Genomic DNA, 14759 nt, shown 5'->3' with positions numbered 1-14759 from the left:
TTACACAAGTATTAATTACTCTAAAATACATGCAACTACCACCGTAAACACAAATAACAATATTATAGTTAAAATAACATTGAAAAATCCAAACACATAATATAATTATATAAAACACATACACTAGTCACATAGCATACACCATTTGTCCAAAACACATGCACCAAAAACATTACAATAAAAAGATAAGTATCAAAATTTTCCATTTCACAAGTTCAATTTTTCCTCTTTTGTTTTAATTTTTGATGATCAGGTTTTTTTTACCCGGGTTCGAATTGGGATGTAAAACCTATTCCCGACCCTACCCATCAAAGGATCGGGTCAGAGTAAGATCCAAGGCCGGTCTGAGTATGAAGTATCTCAACTCATACCCGAAACTTCAATAGATAATTTTCCTTACCTATATACCACCAATCAGGGAGCGAATCTGAATCGTATACGGGATATCGGATATACTGGACATATCTAAATACTCTTTACTAATGCTATGGACAGAAATTGTCGTGTCAACAGTTTGCAGTGGCATTATGAGTTTCTAAATGTAAATGTAAAATATGGTCAAATTTGTGTATGGGTTAAAACTTTCGCGTTTAAATAAGCTCATAGATTCATTTACAAACTAGAGTATTCAAAGTACCTATAAATAAAAAAATCGGACTTTAGAATAAGCACCAAGTGATGCAAAATAAGAGTTGCAAATTAATTAATTAAACAAGCCATTAATTTTGCGGTATCCATGATATGAATTTAGGAGTGGTGTGTATGAAATATATACTCATACATTCAGTGCCTTTTCCTTAGTAATTCCAAAAGCAAAGATTACCAAGGAAAAGGGTAGAAAAATAATGTGTGACAAAAATAGTTTACATGATTAAATCAGAAGATACATGTGGCGAGATTATCTATATTCATTCCGTAGCAAAATGATGAAAGATTGGGGAACAATTTACTTCACAGGCATATATATAAATGATAAAGTCTTAATCTTTAACAGCGTACAATAGGAGAGTCGATAAATGTAAATACAAAATCCCTCAAAAGGAAAGAAAGAGGAACAATAAGAGACAATAAAATACGCAAATAACTATTATACAGGAAGTAATCAGATATAATACAAGAGATCGAACAAACACGTCTTACAATGATGCGGCAAAAGAAAGGTCACGCCGAGGGTCTTTGGTAGATGTATTTCGTTCTGGGATCAACGATGAGCCCCTTTCCTCCGTTCACTTCGAGATCGTGCCTACATGATACATTTCGGAAAAGAGACCGATCTTACTATTTCGGTAATAGTGAAAAAAGAGGACAATAAGTTCCTCGGGCGCTCAGAATACTCACTGGAAAACAAAGTCAGGAATGGTTAATTGCTCACGAGGTACGTATCTGAAAAGTTGAACAAGTCGGTCTACGTATACTACTTTTTTCCACACCTAAATAAACGTAGAACAAAATTAAAGGATTAGCATATCATTATGCATGTTGAGTTATATTTGCTGCGTGGTTTTTACCTCTCCATCAACAAATAGCTGCAAGGCGAAGATACCGGCCCTTAATCCCAAGGTTGGATGCAGAACATATATCGCCTGCAAAAATTTACTAAAATCATCACGTAATAGTTTCTCAAAAGCAAAAACATACATGTTTAGTTTACAATTAAATGTACACAGAGTCCTTCGACTAGCCAATCTTGTTGCTATATATATATTTTTTCGACTTTAATAGATTACAATATCATCCCTAGGTTTATGTTCTGGCTAGAATCCCCAATGTAAGTTCCAGGTTGTGTATAGCATGTTGCTGTTATCACGCTAAACAATGTTACACCCCCTTGCTCAAAACTGAATTGGTCATTAAATGATGAATAAAATTGTTATTTTGCTGGTTAGTTGCTCATTCTGTAAGCACGTCCTAACAGGTGCAATGTATTTTTGGATAAAGGGGAACCCAATTACGACATTATGCAAATCAGGTAAGCACTTGAACTAATCAGCTAAGCGAAAAAAATTAAGAAGGTAGAAAATCACTAGAAGTAAGAAGTTTGGGAACTGACAAAAAAAATTTCGGCTACTTTAATAAGATACTTACATGTAGGTTGCGCTGGTGTTTACGACCAAGGATCTGTTGCAACCGCTTCATAAATCCAAGATCTGGTTGCCTATATCCAGTACATAGAACCATAAAAATGAGATATAAATCAAAAATAAATCTATCAAACACGACTTAAGTGCCTTTTCTTCTAATCACACTGACATTTGTAAAGATGCTGCGGAGTGAAAATAGACAAGAGTGTAAGGCTTCTGAATCAACGGTTCAAACTCCTGCAAAAAAAAAAAAAAGAGAGTAAAAAAAGATCAACCAAGGTAGATTGTTTCCTGTTAAATCTATAAAGTGAGGCGGCGGAGCTGATTAGATGACAAAATATCAGAAAAAACACAAGATGCAGCTTCTGCAATAATGGTATTAAATAAATAAATATGAAAAATGTGATGCACTATCATGGCAATTGTGTTCATTTCACATACTGAATTTGATAATTTATGTTCATATTACAGAAAGCATCTTGATAAAAATTTGAAAATGCACAAGTGAAACCAAAGAAGAGGCTAGAAGTAGGGGGGCTAAGAGAACAGTGTACTCTTTTAAGTTTAAAGACAAACATAGTACCTTCACTACATAGAGGACAAAGCGTTCTAGATCAAGACATCGAAGAAGAAAGTGAGCTCCTACAATTACCATCACAGGACGCCCCTCGCTATCCACGCCACCGCGATAGCTGATTTTCAGATGGAAAACTCAATTAACAATCTGATAATAGCCTATCAAAACAAGCTGTACTCCAAAACAATAGCAACTTATCATCAGAAGAAAAAGTAATTTGTTAACTTAAGAAAACAGGGGAAAAGCACTTCTTTTATAATAATTACTTTCAAGTACTCAGAAAATATCATAATCAGAAGTTTATGATATGCTACGAAATTAAAAATAAATCACAGTAGATGCAATTCAAAGAAAACTATTGCACTAACATACTACATACACAATTTTCATTTCAGCAATCTCTGAGAGGTTCACAGAATTTGCTTTAGCAAGATATCTAGAATGAAGCGAGTATTCCTCGGCAGCAGATAACGGAGGGCCACCTAGATCACCAAATCCCAGCAGCTTGCCACAATTAAATCCACTCCGAGCTTGGGCGGCTTTCTCCCACTGCTCCATCCGACGCTGATCTGGATCTTTAATCAATGACATAAAAGCAGGATCCAAATATGAATCTAGCTTGAAAGAACCCCTGTAGAGGTAGATCGACCAATAGTCACTCAAGAAAAAAAGAACAACAAAGAGTGAAAGAAACATCATATAAGTTGCCCCTTGATTTGGACAAACGAAAGTGAACAAAGGTGAAGATTAAAGAAAATCAGGATAAAAGCTGGATGACATTATTATTCTCACCGCCTCAATGTCAACCCAAGATCCGCAACAGGAGAATCTACCGGGGCCGTGGATGGTTTTGGAACATTTGTTGAAACAGCGGGCAATGGTTTTATTCTAATTTTCCGTTCATCGATTATTGTCTCACCATTCTCATCCCCAACATCTGCTGGAAGCTTAGACACAGCAATTTCTTCTTCGTGCTTATCCCTGGGAAAGTAAAGTGGAAGCAATCTGCATACGCACAGTCATCAGGAAAAAAATAATTTTATTACAAGCCATAGTTCTAAATTTAACTCCAAATCGGTAGGCTCAATCTCGGTATAATTTACTGTTATGTACCTTTTATATATCTCTGTGTCAGATGATGTCGTAGTACAAAAGACGACAGCGGTGATTTTGTCTTTCTGCTTCTCCAAAAATCGTCTCACTGTCCCTAATTAACCCTCCATATAAAGCCAAATTAGAAACTAAAACTAGACAATATAGTTCAAACTGCATAAGAAATGTAGGTAGGAAGAGAGTTCCAGTATTGAAAAGATAATATTGATGAAAAACAGAAAAATTTACACCTAGTACATAAAATAGATTTCTGTTACTCACTTATTGCCACATGAGCAGCTGGTTCACGCGGGTAATTTTTAGCTTCTGTGTATATACAGCCAGTGGCAATGCTACATAATGATTGACGGCATATAGTTACTTTCAAGAGATTTAAAAGGAAGGTAAGATGAATGAACTCAAAGCTTTTTAAGTAAAATAAAATATTAACCACACCTTTGGAGTCCGTTTTCAATTAGTAGTTCCAAGCAAGATCGATAGCAATGACTGAGGGCATTTTCTGCAGCAGTATGATATTTGACTGCATATTTGGGACCCACTGTATGAATAACCTTTCTGCAAGACAGTATTGTTCCAGTTCACAATGCATTTACCAATAGAGTATGTACAAGCCAAACATGTATGTGTTACAGAAGTGCTACTGCAGCCAAAATTAGACAAACAAACAACTAAATAGTAAAACTATATCATAATCAAAAGGAATATTTAAGAAACAACACTTCAGTTCACCTCCGATATAATTTATAACATAATAATTTACAAATATGAAAGAATCAATGATAGTGATTTAATTAACTCCACAAACCAATCTTGAATGTACCAATCATCTACATATTACACTACTGCTGCCAATTTTTTGGAAATTAGGGGGATGATATTTGTCCTTACTAATGTATATATACCATAGGTTTAATTTTCGAACATAAACCAGGTAGGTCTGGGTGCAATTTCCTTGAAAAAGTTCCACTTCATTCCAAAGCTATAGACAGGGGAATTGACTTAAAATGCAATTTCCTCGTATTCTCTAACATATAAATCAATCGACTCCAAATATCATTGCAAACCAAGCGTAAAAAGGACAACAAAATTCCTTCTACAAAATTCAAAAACAAAACTACCTTGCAGGGAGATCATATGCATTTGTCATTTTCGCCATTCCGGTCCTACAGCCACCCTGTGCAAAATTCATCAAAACCATTCCTTTCTGTTGACAAACTTGGCTACTAAAACCAACCTAGATCAATTTAATCGAGAACAAAATCTTACATTTCCAACATAAATTCCAAAACTTACCAATGTCGCGCATTCCTCTGCAAGTCCAGGCCCAGCAGCAGCATGTAAGCCAGGGCTACTATGTGCTTCATCCAAGCTCTATAAATCGAACCAATTCAATCAACAAATGAAGCAAAAGACCAAAAATTCTACGAATCGCTTAAGGATATTGGCCAAAACAAGGTAAAACATATAGAATTGAGGTGAACTATGGCCCAATTTTGCACAATTACCCAACTTTTAAAAGTTTTAGTTTCACGCTTATTACTTTATCAGGAATGTAGTCCCGTAAATCACATAACATATTTAAGTCCATTAAAGGAAATTACACGCCCAAATTCTATACCGCAGAAGCATCGAATTGATCATGTCGAACAAATTGAAAGATTAAATACCAAAATTAAAGCATTTTATGTAAGCCTATCCAAAAGAAACAGCACAAGGAAGGATCTTCTAAGACTCGCCTCGTTGGTGGAATTCACAACAGCGTCGACCTCGAGGTTCCAAGGGTTGCCCCGCCACAGGTAGATCTTGGAATTGATCTCGTGATCCACCGGGAACCTCGACGCCACGCCTCCGCCGCCGCCGCCATCCGCCTCCCCGGCGTCGGAGGACGCCGTGAGCGGATCCGAGAAGCTCGAGAACAGCGCCGCCGAGGGATCGCCGCCGCCTCCGCCGCCGCCGTGCTGGTCGGCGTCGCTCCACCGCGGGACCTGGTCGAGGGTGACCACCGCGTCCGCCCCGCCGCCGCCGCCGCCGACGTCCGTCGCCATCGCGGGTCCCGAGGCCACGCTCCGGTACATCGCGCACGGGTCTCCGCCACGCGCACGCGGCGCGGGGCGCTCGCTAGGGTTTCGGGGGCGGAGGAGGAGGAGGAGGAGGAGGAGGGAATTGGGGGATGGAAATGATTGAGGTGAATGGTGGAGAAGAGAAGAGTCGGGATCGAATGATAATTGAAACCGATTTTTACGTATTATTATTAGCAGGTAACTAATTATCGATGTTACTAATTTATATATATTATATATTATATATTATTTTATTATTATTATTTGTGAAATTACAGCTCATTTGTGGATTAGTATGAACTGCGGCATATCCGTATGTATACTTGTATAGTACACCGCATCAAATTGTTTGATTATTAATAAAATTAAATTAAAGGCTAAATTTTGATTTTCGTATTATGGTTTAGTGGGATAGTAAAATATCACTCCTGTGATTTAACACTGTCTCACTTTAGTATCCTATAATTTAACGTGTATCAAAATAATGTTTTATGATTTTATTTTTTTTTATTTTTTATGATTCCACTATTTTTTTTGTTAAAGCAATGACAAAATTAAAACTAAAGGATATTCGATAAACCTAAGTGGGGTATGAAGTTTTTTGTATATAATTTAACGAAATATTAACAGAAAAACTGACAAAAAGATAAAAATAAAATAACAAGACACTAATTTGATACACTTAAACCACATAGCACTAAAATGAAACAGTGCGAAACCAAAATCACATAGATGGTATTTGACGTTTATTCTAAAATAAATTATAATTTAATTAAAAAATATTATCAATAATATTTAAAGAATATATATAAATATAATGTTACAACTTTTGCAAGTTTATAATGAATGAATTATATAATCCCAAAAGTCCAATGATCAATAAATGATTGATATCTAAATTTTTTTGGCTAAATTACAAAACTTCTTCTTGTATTTTAGCTTATATTTGAATTATTCCTTGCATTAAAAGTTGCCTTTACTTTATATTCATTTTTAACTCAGTTAAGTTCAAAATTTGAGATAATTATTGAATACTTACTAATGTAAAACTTCGTAAAAAGTTTTGCAAATATTATTAGTTTACTCATCTAAGTAAAATTTGACTCCGTTAGCTCATTTAATAAAATTGTTAAATTAATTTAATAAAATATCTTTTTTTTTTTAGTCTATATGACGTAATAATAATGTTCTATTTTTAAGGGGGTTTTTATTTTTATTCGTTTGTGGAGCGGATTTTTAGAATGGGTGTATGAGATATTGGGATGAACCCGGTCCACATAAAATTTATCTTTTCCGCGGTAGATTGAGCGTACACGTAAAAAAGCCCCGGGAATTTTGCGCGTTGCTCCCCTTGCTTCTTACTATTTATATTGTAGTGTCCTTTTTGGATGAGTTGGATACACGGCCCAAGCCCATTTAGTATGAGATAAAAAATTGGAAATTGAAATGACAGAGAAAAGGAAAAAAAAAAAAAACACCGCACTCTCCGCACTACATGAAATCACATGATGATAAAGTGCAAATCACATAGTTAGTGAGGCGATGAATTTTTACCATATTACAGCTCCATTTGGAATTGCGGAAATTAAAATTATGTTACGTGTGTTGAGAAAATTCTAGAATGGGCGAATATCGTATTTGCTTTCGTACATAATGTTACATTCTGAATATTGCAATGAATTAGATTTAGTGAAAAAAAAGATAAAAGGGAATGGAACTTTTATGTATTAGTGAAATACATGGATACCTTAAAATTGGAGTAACATTCAATCATCACAAGCTCCACTTCCAAAGAAGAAAAAAGCAAAATCCATACATTACACAAAGCCCACAAATTTCTCTCTCTTATCATATCATGATCAACAAACACACAAAATTTTTACTCACATGGGTAAAAGATATTGGAAATCATTATCAAATGGAATTACACCAACAACTTCATTTATCTTAATCTGGGTTTGGCTCTTCAAGCACTCAACCATGGATTTCCTCAAAGACCAAGATGTAGGAAGTTGGTTTATTATCCAATCCATCAATGAGTCCAAGTCACTTGCAAACTCACTCATATTGGAATGTATGAGGCTTGGGATCATCAATTTCCCTGTGGAAGTTACCACTAATGAAGCTTGTAAATACTCCAACTTTGATTTTTCCAACTCCCTTGTAACACCATCACCTGTGTATATCCTCATCTGCATAAAATTAATTTCAAGTTATATTTCTAGTAGAGGTACTATATGTTGGCTTAAATAAGGCAGCATCCTGCCCTGTGGCGGGAGGCCATGTGGGCCGAGTCATGTTCGAAATAGCATGAGGCTGGGTTGGGTCGAGTCATGTTCGAAGTGGCGTGAGGCTGGTTGGGCCGAGTCACAATCGAGACCTATGAGCGTTGTATCTATACGTTTTAAGTGAATTGGTTGCGTATTTCTAACAGTTCGAGCTTTTGGAATTAATGGTCGGTGCCAACGATCTGATACTATATATGATGTGGAATGTGATATTTGTAGTGAGTCAAAAAAGTTGAAATGATAAGCTATTGAACCACCTTTTGTAAGGACCTGATCTGCTAATAATAATAACTCGTTGAGATCAAACCATTAGCTCAAAATATTTAAACCCGGTTATTATTATTAGGGCGCGCAGCCTCTTATATTCCCAATCAGAACTCCTTTTCCACCCTTTTCCACCGTTTATCACGGACATATAGACTAGAATACTAGGTGGTTCATAGTTCATACAGGTTCAGAAGGAGCCACATAACACTTAGCTCTCACACTTTCGACTGGTATTCGACTCTGATATTAAGTGTAACGATCTGACCTAATAATAATAACTTGTTGGGACCAAATCACTGGCCCAAACTACTTAAGCTCAGTTATTATTGTTAGGAAACACGATTTCTTATATTTTCAATCAGAACCCTTTTTTCATTTAATGTGAGACTATCGGGGCATTGCAATCTTATTATAGATTCTCTTTTTTTTTGTTGCTTAATTAATCTCCAAATAAAGGGGATTGAAATGGTAGTATATGGATTAAACTTCAATTTTAGGTTATTCTATATTTAGATGATAATTTAGGTGGAGAACTCAGAAGAATTTGGAAAGCCACACAATTTTTATCAGAGACCTCTTCGGTTCCAGTTCAATCTAAAAATGATAATCAAATTCGCTTTAAGTGGATCAAACCCAAACCCGCTAACTTCATTCTATTTTTATGAAATAACCGTTGTACTCTAAAAGCATAAGTTGTTAAAGAACGATGTTTAAACATTTTTATATTTAACACGCCCATTCACGTTTGGGCTCGAGACTTTTTAGTTGGCCTATGACGTGGGCTTAAATTAAATGGGAGGAAATTAATATGTTAGGAGCCTGACGTGACTTGAACTCAGGACCTCCTGCTCTAGTACCATGTGAAACAACCGTTGTACTTTAAAAGCTTACGCTGTTAAAGAACGGTGTTTAAACATTTTTATATTTAACAATTTTAAGATGTGTTCAAACTGAATGTTTCCAGGAATAATTGTGTCCAAAATTTAACCTTTTTTAGTAACAATATATTAATTAATGTGACAACAACAATAAGCACACTTACAGCTGGAGAAGATCTACTTCCACTGCACAAGGCAAATGCAATGTTTGGTTCTTGATGTTCCAATCCGTAAATATTTCGCACTGTTTCTTCTTGATTTTCCTTGTCACCTTTCCAAAATTCCTGCTGCAAAAGTAATATTACAAGGTTATTACAGTGATCAAAAGATGATGTTTATAAGCCTTAGTTTGTAAAACTCACTTCTTTCAGTTTTAATGGTTGTCTCAGTATGAAATGCTCGATCGCTGCAGCGTTAAGTTTATTGCCTCCGATGTTGAGAACCGCCTGGGCGAGCGAAAATTTTTTCGGTAGTTATCGTAGAACAGTTCAAGATTCAGTACAGTGAGGAATCTTAGTTACCTTAGTTCGCAATTCGAGTCTTTTTTCCGAATTTGCGGGAAAACCATGTTGTAGAAAGCCCTATAGAAGATCACATACATCAATAACATTCGTCGAATGGACGAAAGCAATGATCAATTGTAATTGCGACAATGCACTTTACATGCATGATGCAGATGTTGTACATGTTGATCCAAAATGCCAACTTTTGAGGGTGTGTCAAAAATCTTAAATCCACTTGATGTAAAGAATTCATCATGTCCCTGCCATATGATAAAATTGGAGTAGTACCCATAATTTGTGAATATATATATATTTGTGGACAATGATTGATTGATAAGAAACATGAATTACCTTAACTTATTTAGCAGGGGAAAAGAAGTAGAAATGCACTTCGTTTCGAATGAATTCGAAGCGAATCTAACAAGATTTTTGTAAGGACCGATATCTCGTAGAAGAGAGTCCTCAATTTCGAAAATTCCGTAAGGATCTCGCTGGCCTTTCTCCTTTTGAATCGAAAGGCTTGCGGTTAGATTCACACTGCTGTCCATTCTGAAGCTTCCAGATTTCAGAAAAGATGTTGTAGATCTTGCCAAATTGCTCGATTTCTCGAGCTCAGCTACTCGCGACGTTCTTATTAACCTTAAGAAGACGCAAATCAGGCACTTCATGATTTTCTCGGATAACTTGTTTGGTTGGATCTTTTGGTACTCCTTTTCCCTTGAGCTTGCAATGCTGGAAGGTTCCTGAAAGATCTTCAGCAGCTTTTCTGCATCAGATTCCAGTGGCTACAGAAAATGTGCAGAAGAATAAATGAGAATTGAAGTTTCTTGTAACAACATGCAATCGGAACTTCGACTTAATACGATCTAATGCAGCAACAGATCCTTTTAACAGCTTCGCAAATTGCAACGACATTGCTATTTTGACTGAATAAAGTGTACTAAAAGGGACGCTCGCTTACTTTATTTGTCGGTTGTTTCAGAGGCAACTTCGGTGAAGATGTCTTCGGTAGCACTCCGCTTTTCCTCGGAATCCTCTCTTTAGGTTCAAGTACAGCTGATCTTTCCTTCTTATCATGCACCTTAACGAAGTTTCTACTACCTCTTTCATCACTCAATTGATGATGCAAATACTCTCCTTTCATGGCTTGGCTTATGAAGAACATAGACTTTGTTTCCTGCACTATCTTACCCTGCATTTCTCGGAAATTACGATCTCGAGTTAAATTCATCGCCGAGGTGTTCAGATGCTTGAAGTCATTTAGCTTCATAGCTGCTTGCAATCGAGTTTCGCGGACGTTGCGCAGGCCTTCTTGAGTAATTCTTATTTCACTTTCAAGCCGCGCTATCTCTTCTTCCACCACCATGAGCTCTGCTAGTGTTTTTTTCGCCTGCGCAATCCAAATATACAAGAATTGGATTTACTCAAATGCTTAGAATCGAGCATAACCCTTCATGTTGAGCAACTCAATTGCCCCTTTATCGATCAAACATCATGTCAAGTGGTCGAAGTTACTATTTTAAGACCTTACTAAGTAGCTACTTTTCAAAATCGTTGTTCTTTAACTCGAAACAACAATGTTTCTAGAGATGTTAATAAAGACTACCTCCTGCGGAACAAAGTCAGGGATTTGAAGTGTGAAGCGCGTAGAATGCGGAAGCAACGCGTGCTGCAGAATATCGTGCACCTTCTTCTCGTCTTCGAGTATTTTCTGAAGCTGAGCAACCTGCAAACAGAGACTCTTTTCTAATTTTCTTCGGTTTCGGATAAACTAACTCTTATTGCTTTGCATCATTTGTTCAATTGTTACATTAATCATAAGAAGGAAAATCATAAGAATTCACTAGTAATTATGTTGTTTCTTATTGCAAATTGAAGCTCTTTTGCAGCTTCCAAAGTGAAGTGCTTTTTTGCAAACAGAGAAATGTTTGGTGTAATTGCCTTGTCAAATAACTTTTCCCTGAGGTAGAAATAATTGCTTTTTTGGCTGCTTTTGCAACTTTTACTTTGAAGGTAAGGCTTCAATTAGTTTATCAACTTTAATGTTTAGTGGCATATAGATGATGCTAATTGCTTGACCAACTTGACTAGCAATAAAGAACACTGCTCTAAGTAGAAATAATAGGGTTTATTTTCATGTATAACCCTGCAGAGAAAAACTAACATGATTTTGCCCCACTAAGAGCTTCTGCAGGAGTGCTGCTTGCGTAAATCGACAAGGAGAATCACTTGTAATTTTTTTAAAATTGAATCCTCCTTAACTTCCTTTTGCAATAGAGGCCTCCGCTAGCTAGCGGACGTCAAATAGAACTCAACTTACATTGAAATTCGTACAGAGTGCTATTCGACAGCTCAGACCTTACTGAACCTATGTTAGAAGCACAAACAAATATTCGTTAGGAGTCCTCGTACTAGGAGGCCTAGGTCTAAGCTAATGAATAGTATGCAACCTAACATTGAGATTCGTATTGAGAACTATCTGAGGTTTCACACGTGGACCTCCATTTAAGACATCTTGTAGAACTTCTACTTTCTGTTTACTATATACTCTACTAATGACGATCGTGACTTGAAAGCAGATTCGGGTCAAAGATGTAGCATTACTTATTAGAGAAGACAGATATATACTAATAACAGAATGGCAAGGACAAATTGTAGGGAGGTGTTTTTCACCATCTTACCTCCTCTTCAAGCTCAAGCCTTCTTTGTTGCATGCTTGCACTCCTCTTTCTCTGTTAATATATAGGGTCAAGAACATTATTAATCATGAAAATCTTAAAAAACATATAGAAATCAAAGATAACACTTAATTATCAGCCGTACTGCTTAAAGTGTAACATTCTAATAGTCTCATATCAAATAAGATGAGAGAGTTAGAGGGCTTTATATGTACATATATGTATAATTAGCACTAGCTAGCAACTTGGGTGAATGAATTTAGGTAAAATTTTGTTTTCAAATACATTTAGATGTCTAGATCATAAACAAATATTCAGAATTCAATTGGGAACCATATGCGAAATATGCTTACATATTCATTACACTGTTCAATATTGGCTTCACTTATAAATGCACGGGTATTATACATCATTTGCCTAGCCATCAAGAGGTGTCAAATTCCCCTTATATTAGCCATTAAAAATTATTAATTTTTGAACCACTTGTACACTAAGTAAATGGTATCAAAAAATTATAAAATTTTCAAACCTAAAAAGTTGAAATGCCTTAAATCATATTTAATAATGCCAATAGTTGAACATAATTTAAGTTATTATCTTTACTAATGGTACTTTTGATCCTCAAACTTTGAGGCACGACACTCTGTCTTCAAATTTTAATTTATTGTTATTTTTAATCCGATCATTCTAAGTTGTTACATAATCCAATTTAGTTGACTACATATTAACACGAACGTGTTATTGATATAGAAATGATACCACTTTTTAATTTGAGAATTAAAAATATAATTTAGTCTGATTTGAGGGCCAAAAGTGTAAAAAAAAGGAAAAAAAAAACCATGCACACGTACGAGAGCATGCACTCACCGTGTCGGATACAACGGGAACCACAGCACCCCCGCCGCCGCCGCCGCCGCCATACTGCGCCATGAACGACGAGAACAAGTTCTTCGGGCTCAGTGACGACGCTGTCGACATCCTGAAGCAGCCTCTTGGGACGCAACTCTGCCTACGAACAAAAACGCCGTAGAAGTCGTCGGCGGCAGTTGAAGAAGAAGAAGAAGCAGCAGCAGCAGCAGCAGCAGCGGCAGCCGCGGAAGAGCATGATGCCGAAGGCGCGAAGGATATAACAACATCTTCTTCTGGAGAAGTCGATGTAAGGTAGCTTTCAAAGAAGTTGGTGGGGGCGGTGGTGGTGGTGGTGGTGGCGGCTTCTTCTGGTAATGGGTCGGATGCTATCTTCCTATGCCTCTGGAGTGGAACCATATTGAGGGGACCCTCTCTCTCCCTCTCTCTCTCTCTCTCTCTCTCTCTCTCTCTCTCTCTATTTTTGCTTAGCTTTGAATATAACCTAGCTAGCTTTGTGTGTTGAAGGGATTATTTTATTTTATTTTACTTTTAATAATGGTTATAAATGGTTATAATGGTGTGTGTTGTGGTGCTTAAACTTAAAGGTTGGTGCAGTGTATTAGTGTGATTATTATGCAATATTGTGGTGCAACGCATGTGGTGGAGAGGGGTGAGAGGTGTAGAGGGGAAGTTACAAATTCAGTAAAATAGTCAAGGGGCGCCAAAAAAGTAAATGCCTTTGCAACTTAATCTTAACGAAAATGGTTCGATGTGCCTCAAAATTTGGTTATCTGATTCGCCGACAGTTTTGTAGTGTAATAAATTTTGAAAAATAATTTGTAAAGGTTCAAGTGGATATCAATGGTGGTAGTGCGGATTGGATCCGATACTGAAAAACTCCGTTAAGAAACTTCTTTCTTCCTTTTGCCCTACGGACAATACATTGCGTCGTACTTCCACAATATTATACTCTATTTTCATATATAGTGAAGTTTTTATTTTACTGTTTTTTGGCTCGGCTACTTTTGTGAACGCTGTTTTTTATTTTTTTTTGTGCGCTCGTCGTAACATTAAATGTTTTAGATTCACACAACTCACTGCATTGCAGTTGGATTTAAAATAGAGATGGAAGGTTAATTAATTGGCTCATCATAAGAAGAGTGCGAGAAATATGAATACATAAAATCGTATATAAATTATTTTTTCTTATTAATATAGGAAAAATATGTTGTAGTGGGCGCGCTATTGCATGGCAGATTAGGTCCAAGAATTTAAAATAGTTTATCGGTTTTGGATTCGAATCCTTACTAACCCGACCCGAACACGAAAGATTAGCAAATCTTAACTAATTAATTACATTATTTCTTCATTAATTAATAAGTGATTTGAATTTCACCTTTCGATGTTTTACTTTTGGACAAAAAAGGGGTTAGGTTTTGGAGTAAAACTTGTTGAGTCCGCAAAT

At 36.4% G+C, this 14759-nt stretch overlaps 2 protein-coding genes across 5 annotated transcripts; both read right to left on the bottom strand.

The window, feature by feature from the left end:
• On the bottom strand, positions 935–6015 carry LOC109715501 (protein GDAP2 homolog). Its single transcript, XM_020240536.1, has 14 exons — positions 5508–6015; positions 5065–5142; positions 4890–4945; positions 4207–4326; positions 4033–4103; positions 3772–3865; positions 3451–3663; positions 3038–3289; positions 2665–2773; positions 2251–2318; positions 2086–2155; positions 1509–1583; positions 1339–1430; positions 935–1243 (listed from the first exon to the last, which is right to left on the bottom strand). Exons 1-14 carry the CDS (start codon positions 5844–5846, stop codon positions 1162–1164), a joined length of 1719 nt encoding a protein of 572 aa, XP_020096125.1. The 5' UTR covers positions 5847–6015; the 3' UTR covers positions 935–1161.
• On the bottom strand, positions 7534–13728 carry LOC109714949. 4 transcript variants are annotated; one of them, XM_020239712.1, is made up of 10 exons: positions 13313–13728; positions 12449–12499; positions 11374–11493; positions 10729–11157; positions 10119–10552; positions 9928–10027; positions 9786–9845; positions 9627–9710; positions 9429–9551; positions 7534–8023 (listed from the first exon to the last, which is right to left on the bottom strand). In XM_020239712.1, the coding sequence occupies exons 1-10, from the start codon at positions 13709–13711 to the stop codon at positions 7715–7717; spliced, it is 2109 nt and encodes a 702-aa protein (XP_020095301.1). In that variant the 5' UTR covers positions 13712–13728; the 3' UTR covers positions 7534–7714. The 4 variants fall into 4 exon arrangements, with proteins under 4 accessions (XP_020095301.1, XP_020095302.1, XP_020095303.1 ...); XM_020239713.1 differs by having other exon boundaries at positions 9429–9548; XM_020239714.1 differs by having other exon boundaries at positions 10119–10519.

Source organism: Ananas comosus, linkage group 9 (genome assembly GCF_001540865.1).
Source record: "Ananas comosus cultivar F153 linkage group 9, ASM154086v1, whole genome shotgun sequence".
NCBI lineage: Eukaryota > Viridiplantae > Streptophyta > Magnoliopsida > Poales > Bromeliaceae > Ananas > Ananas comosus.
This window is presented reverse-complemented; position numbering and strand designations above follow the sequence as displayed.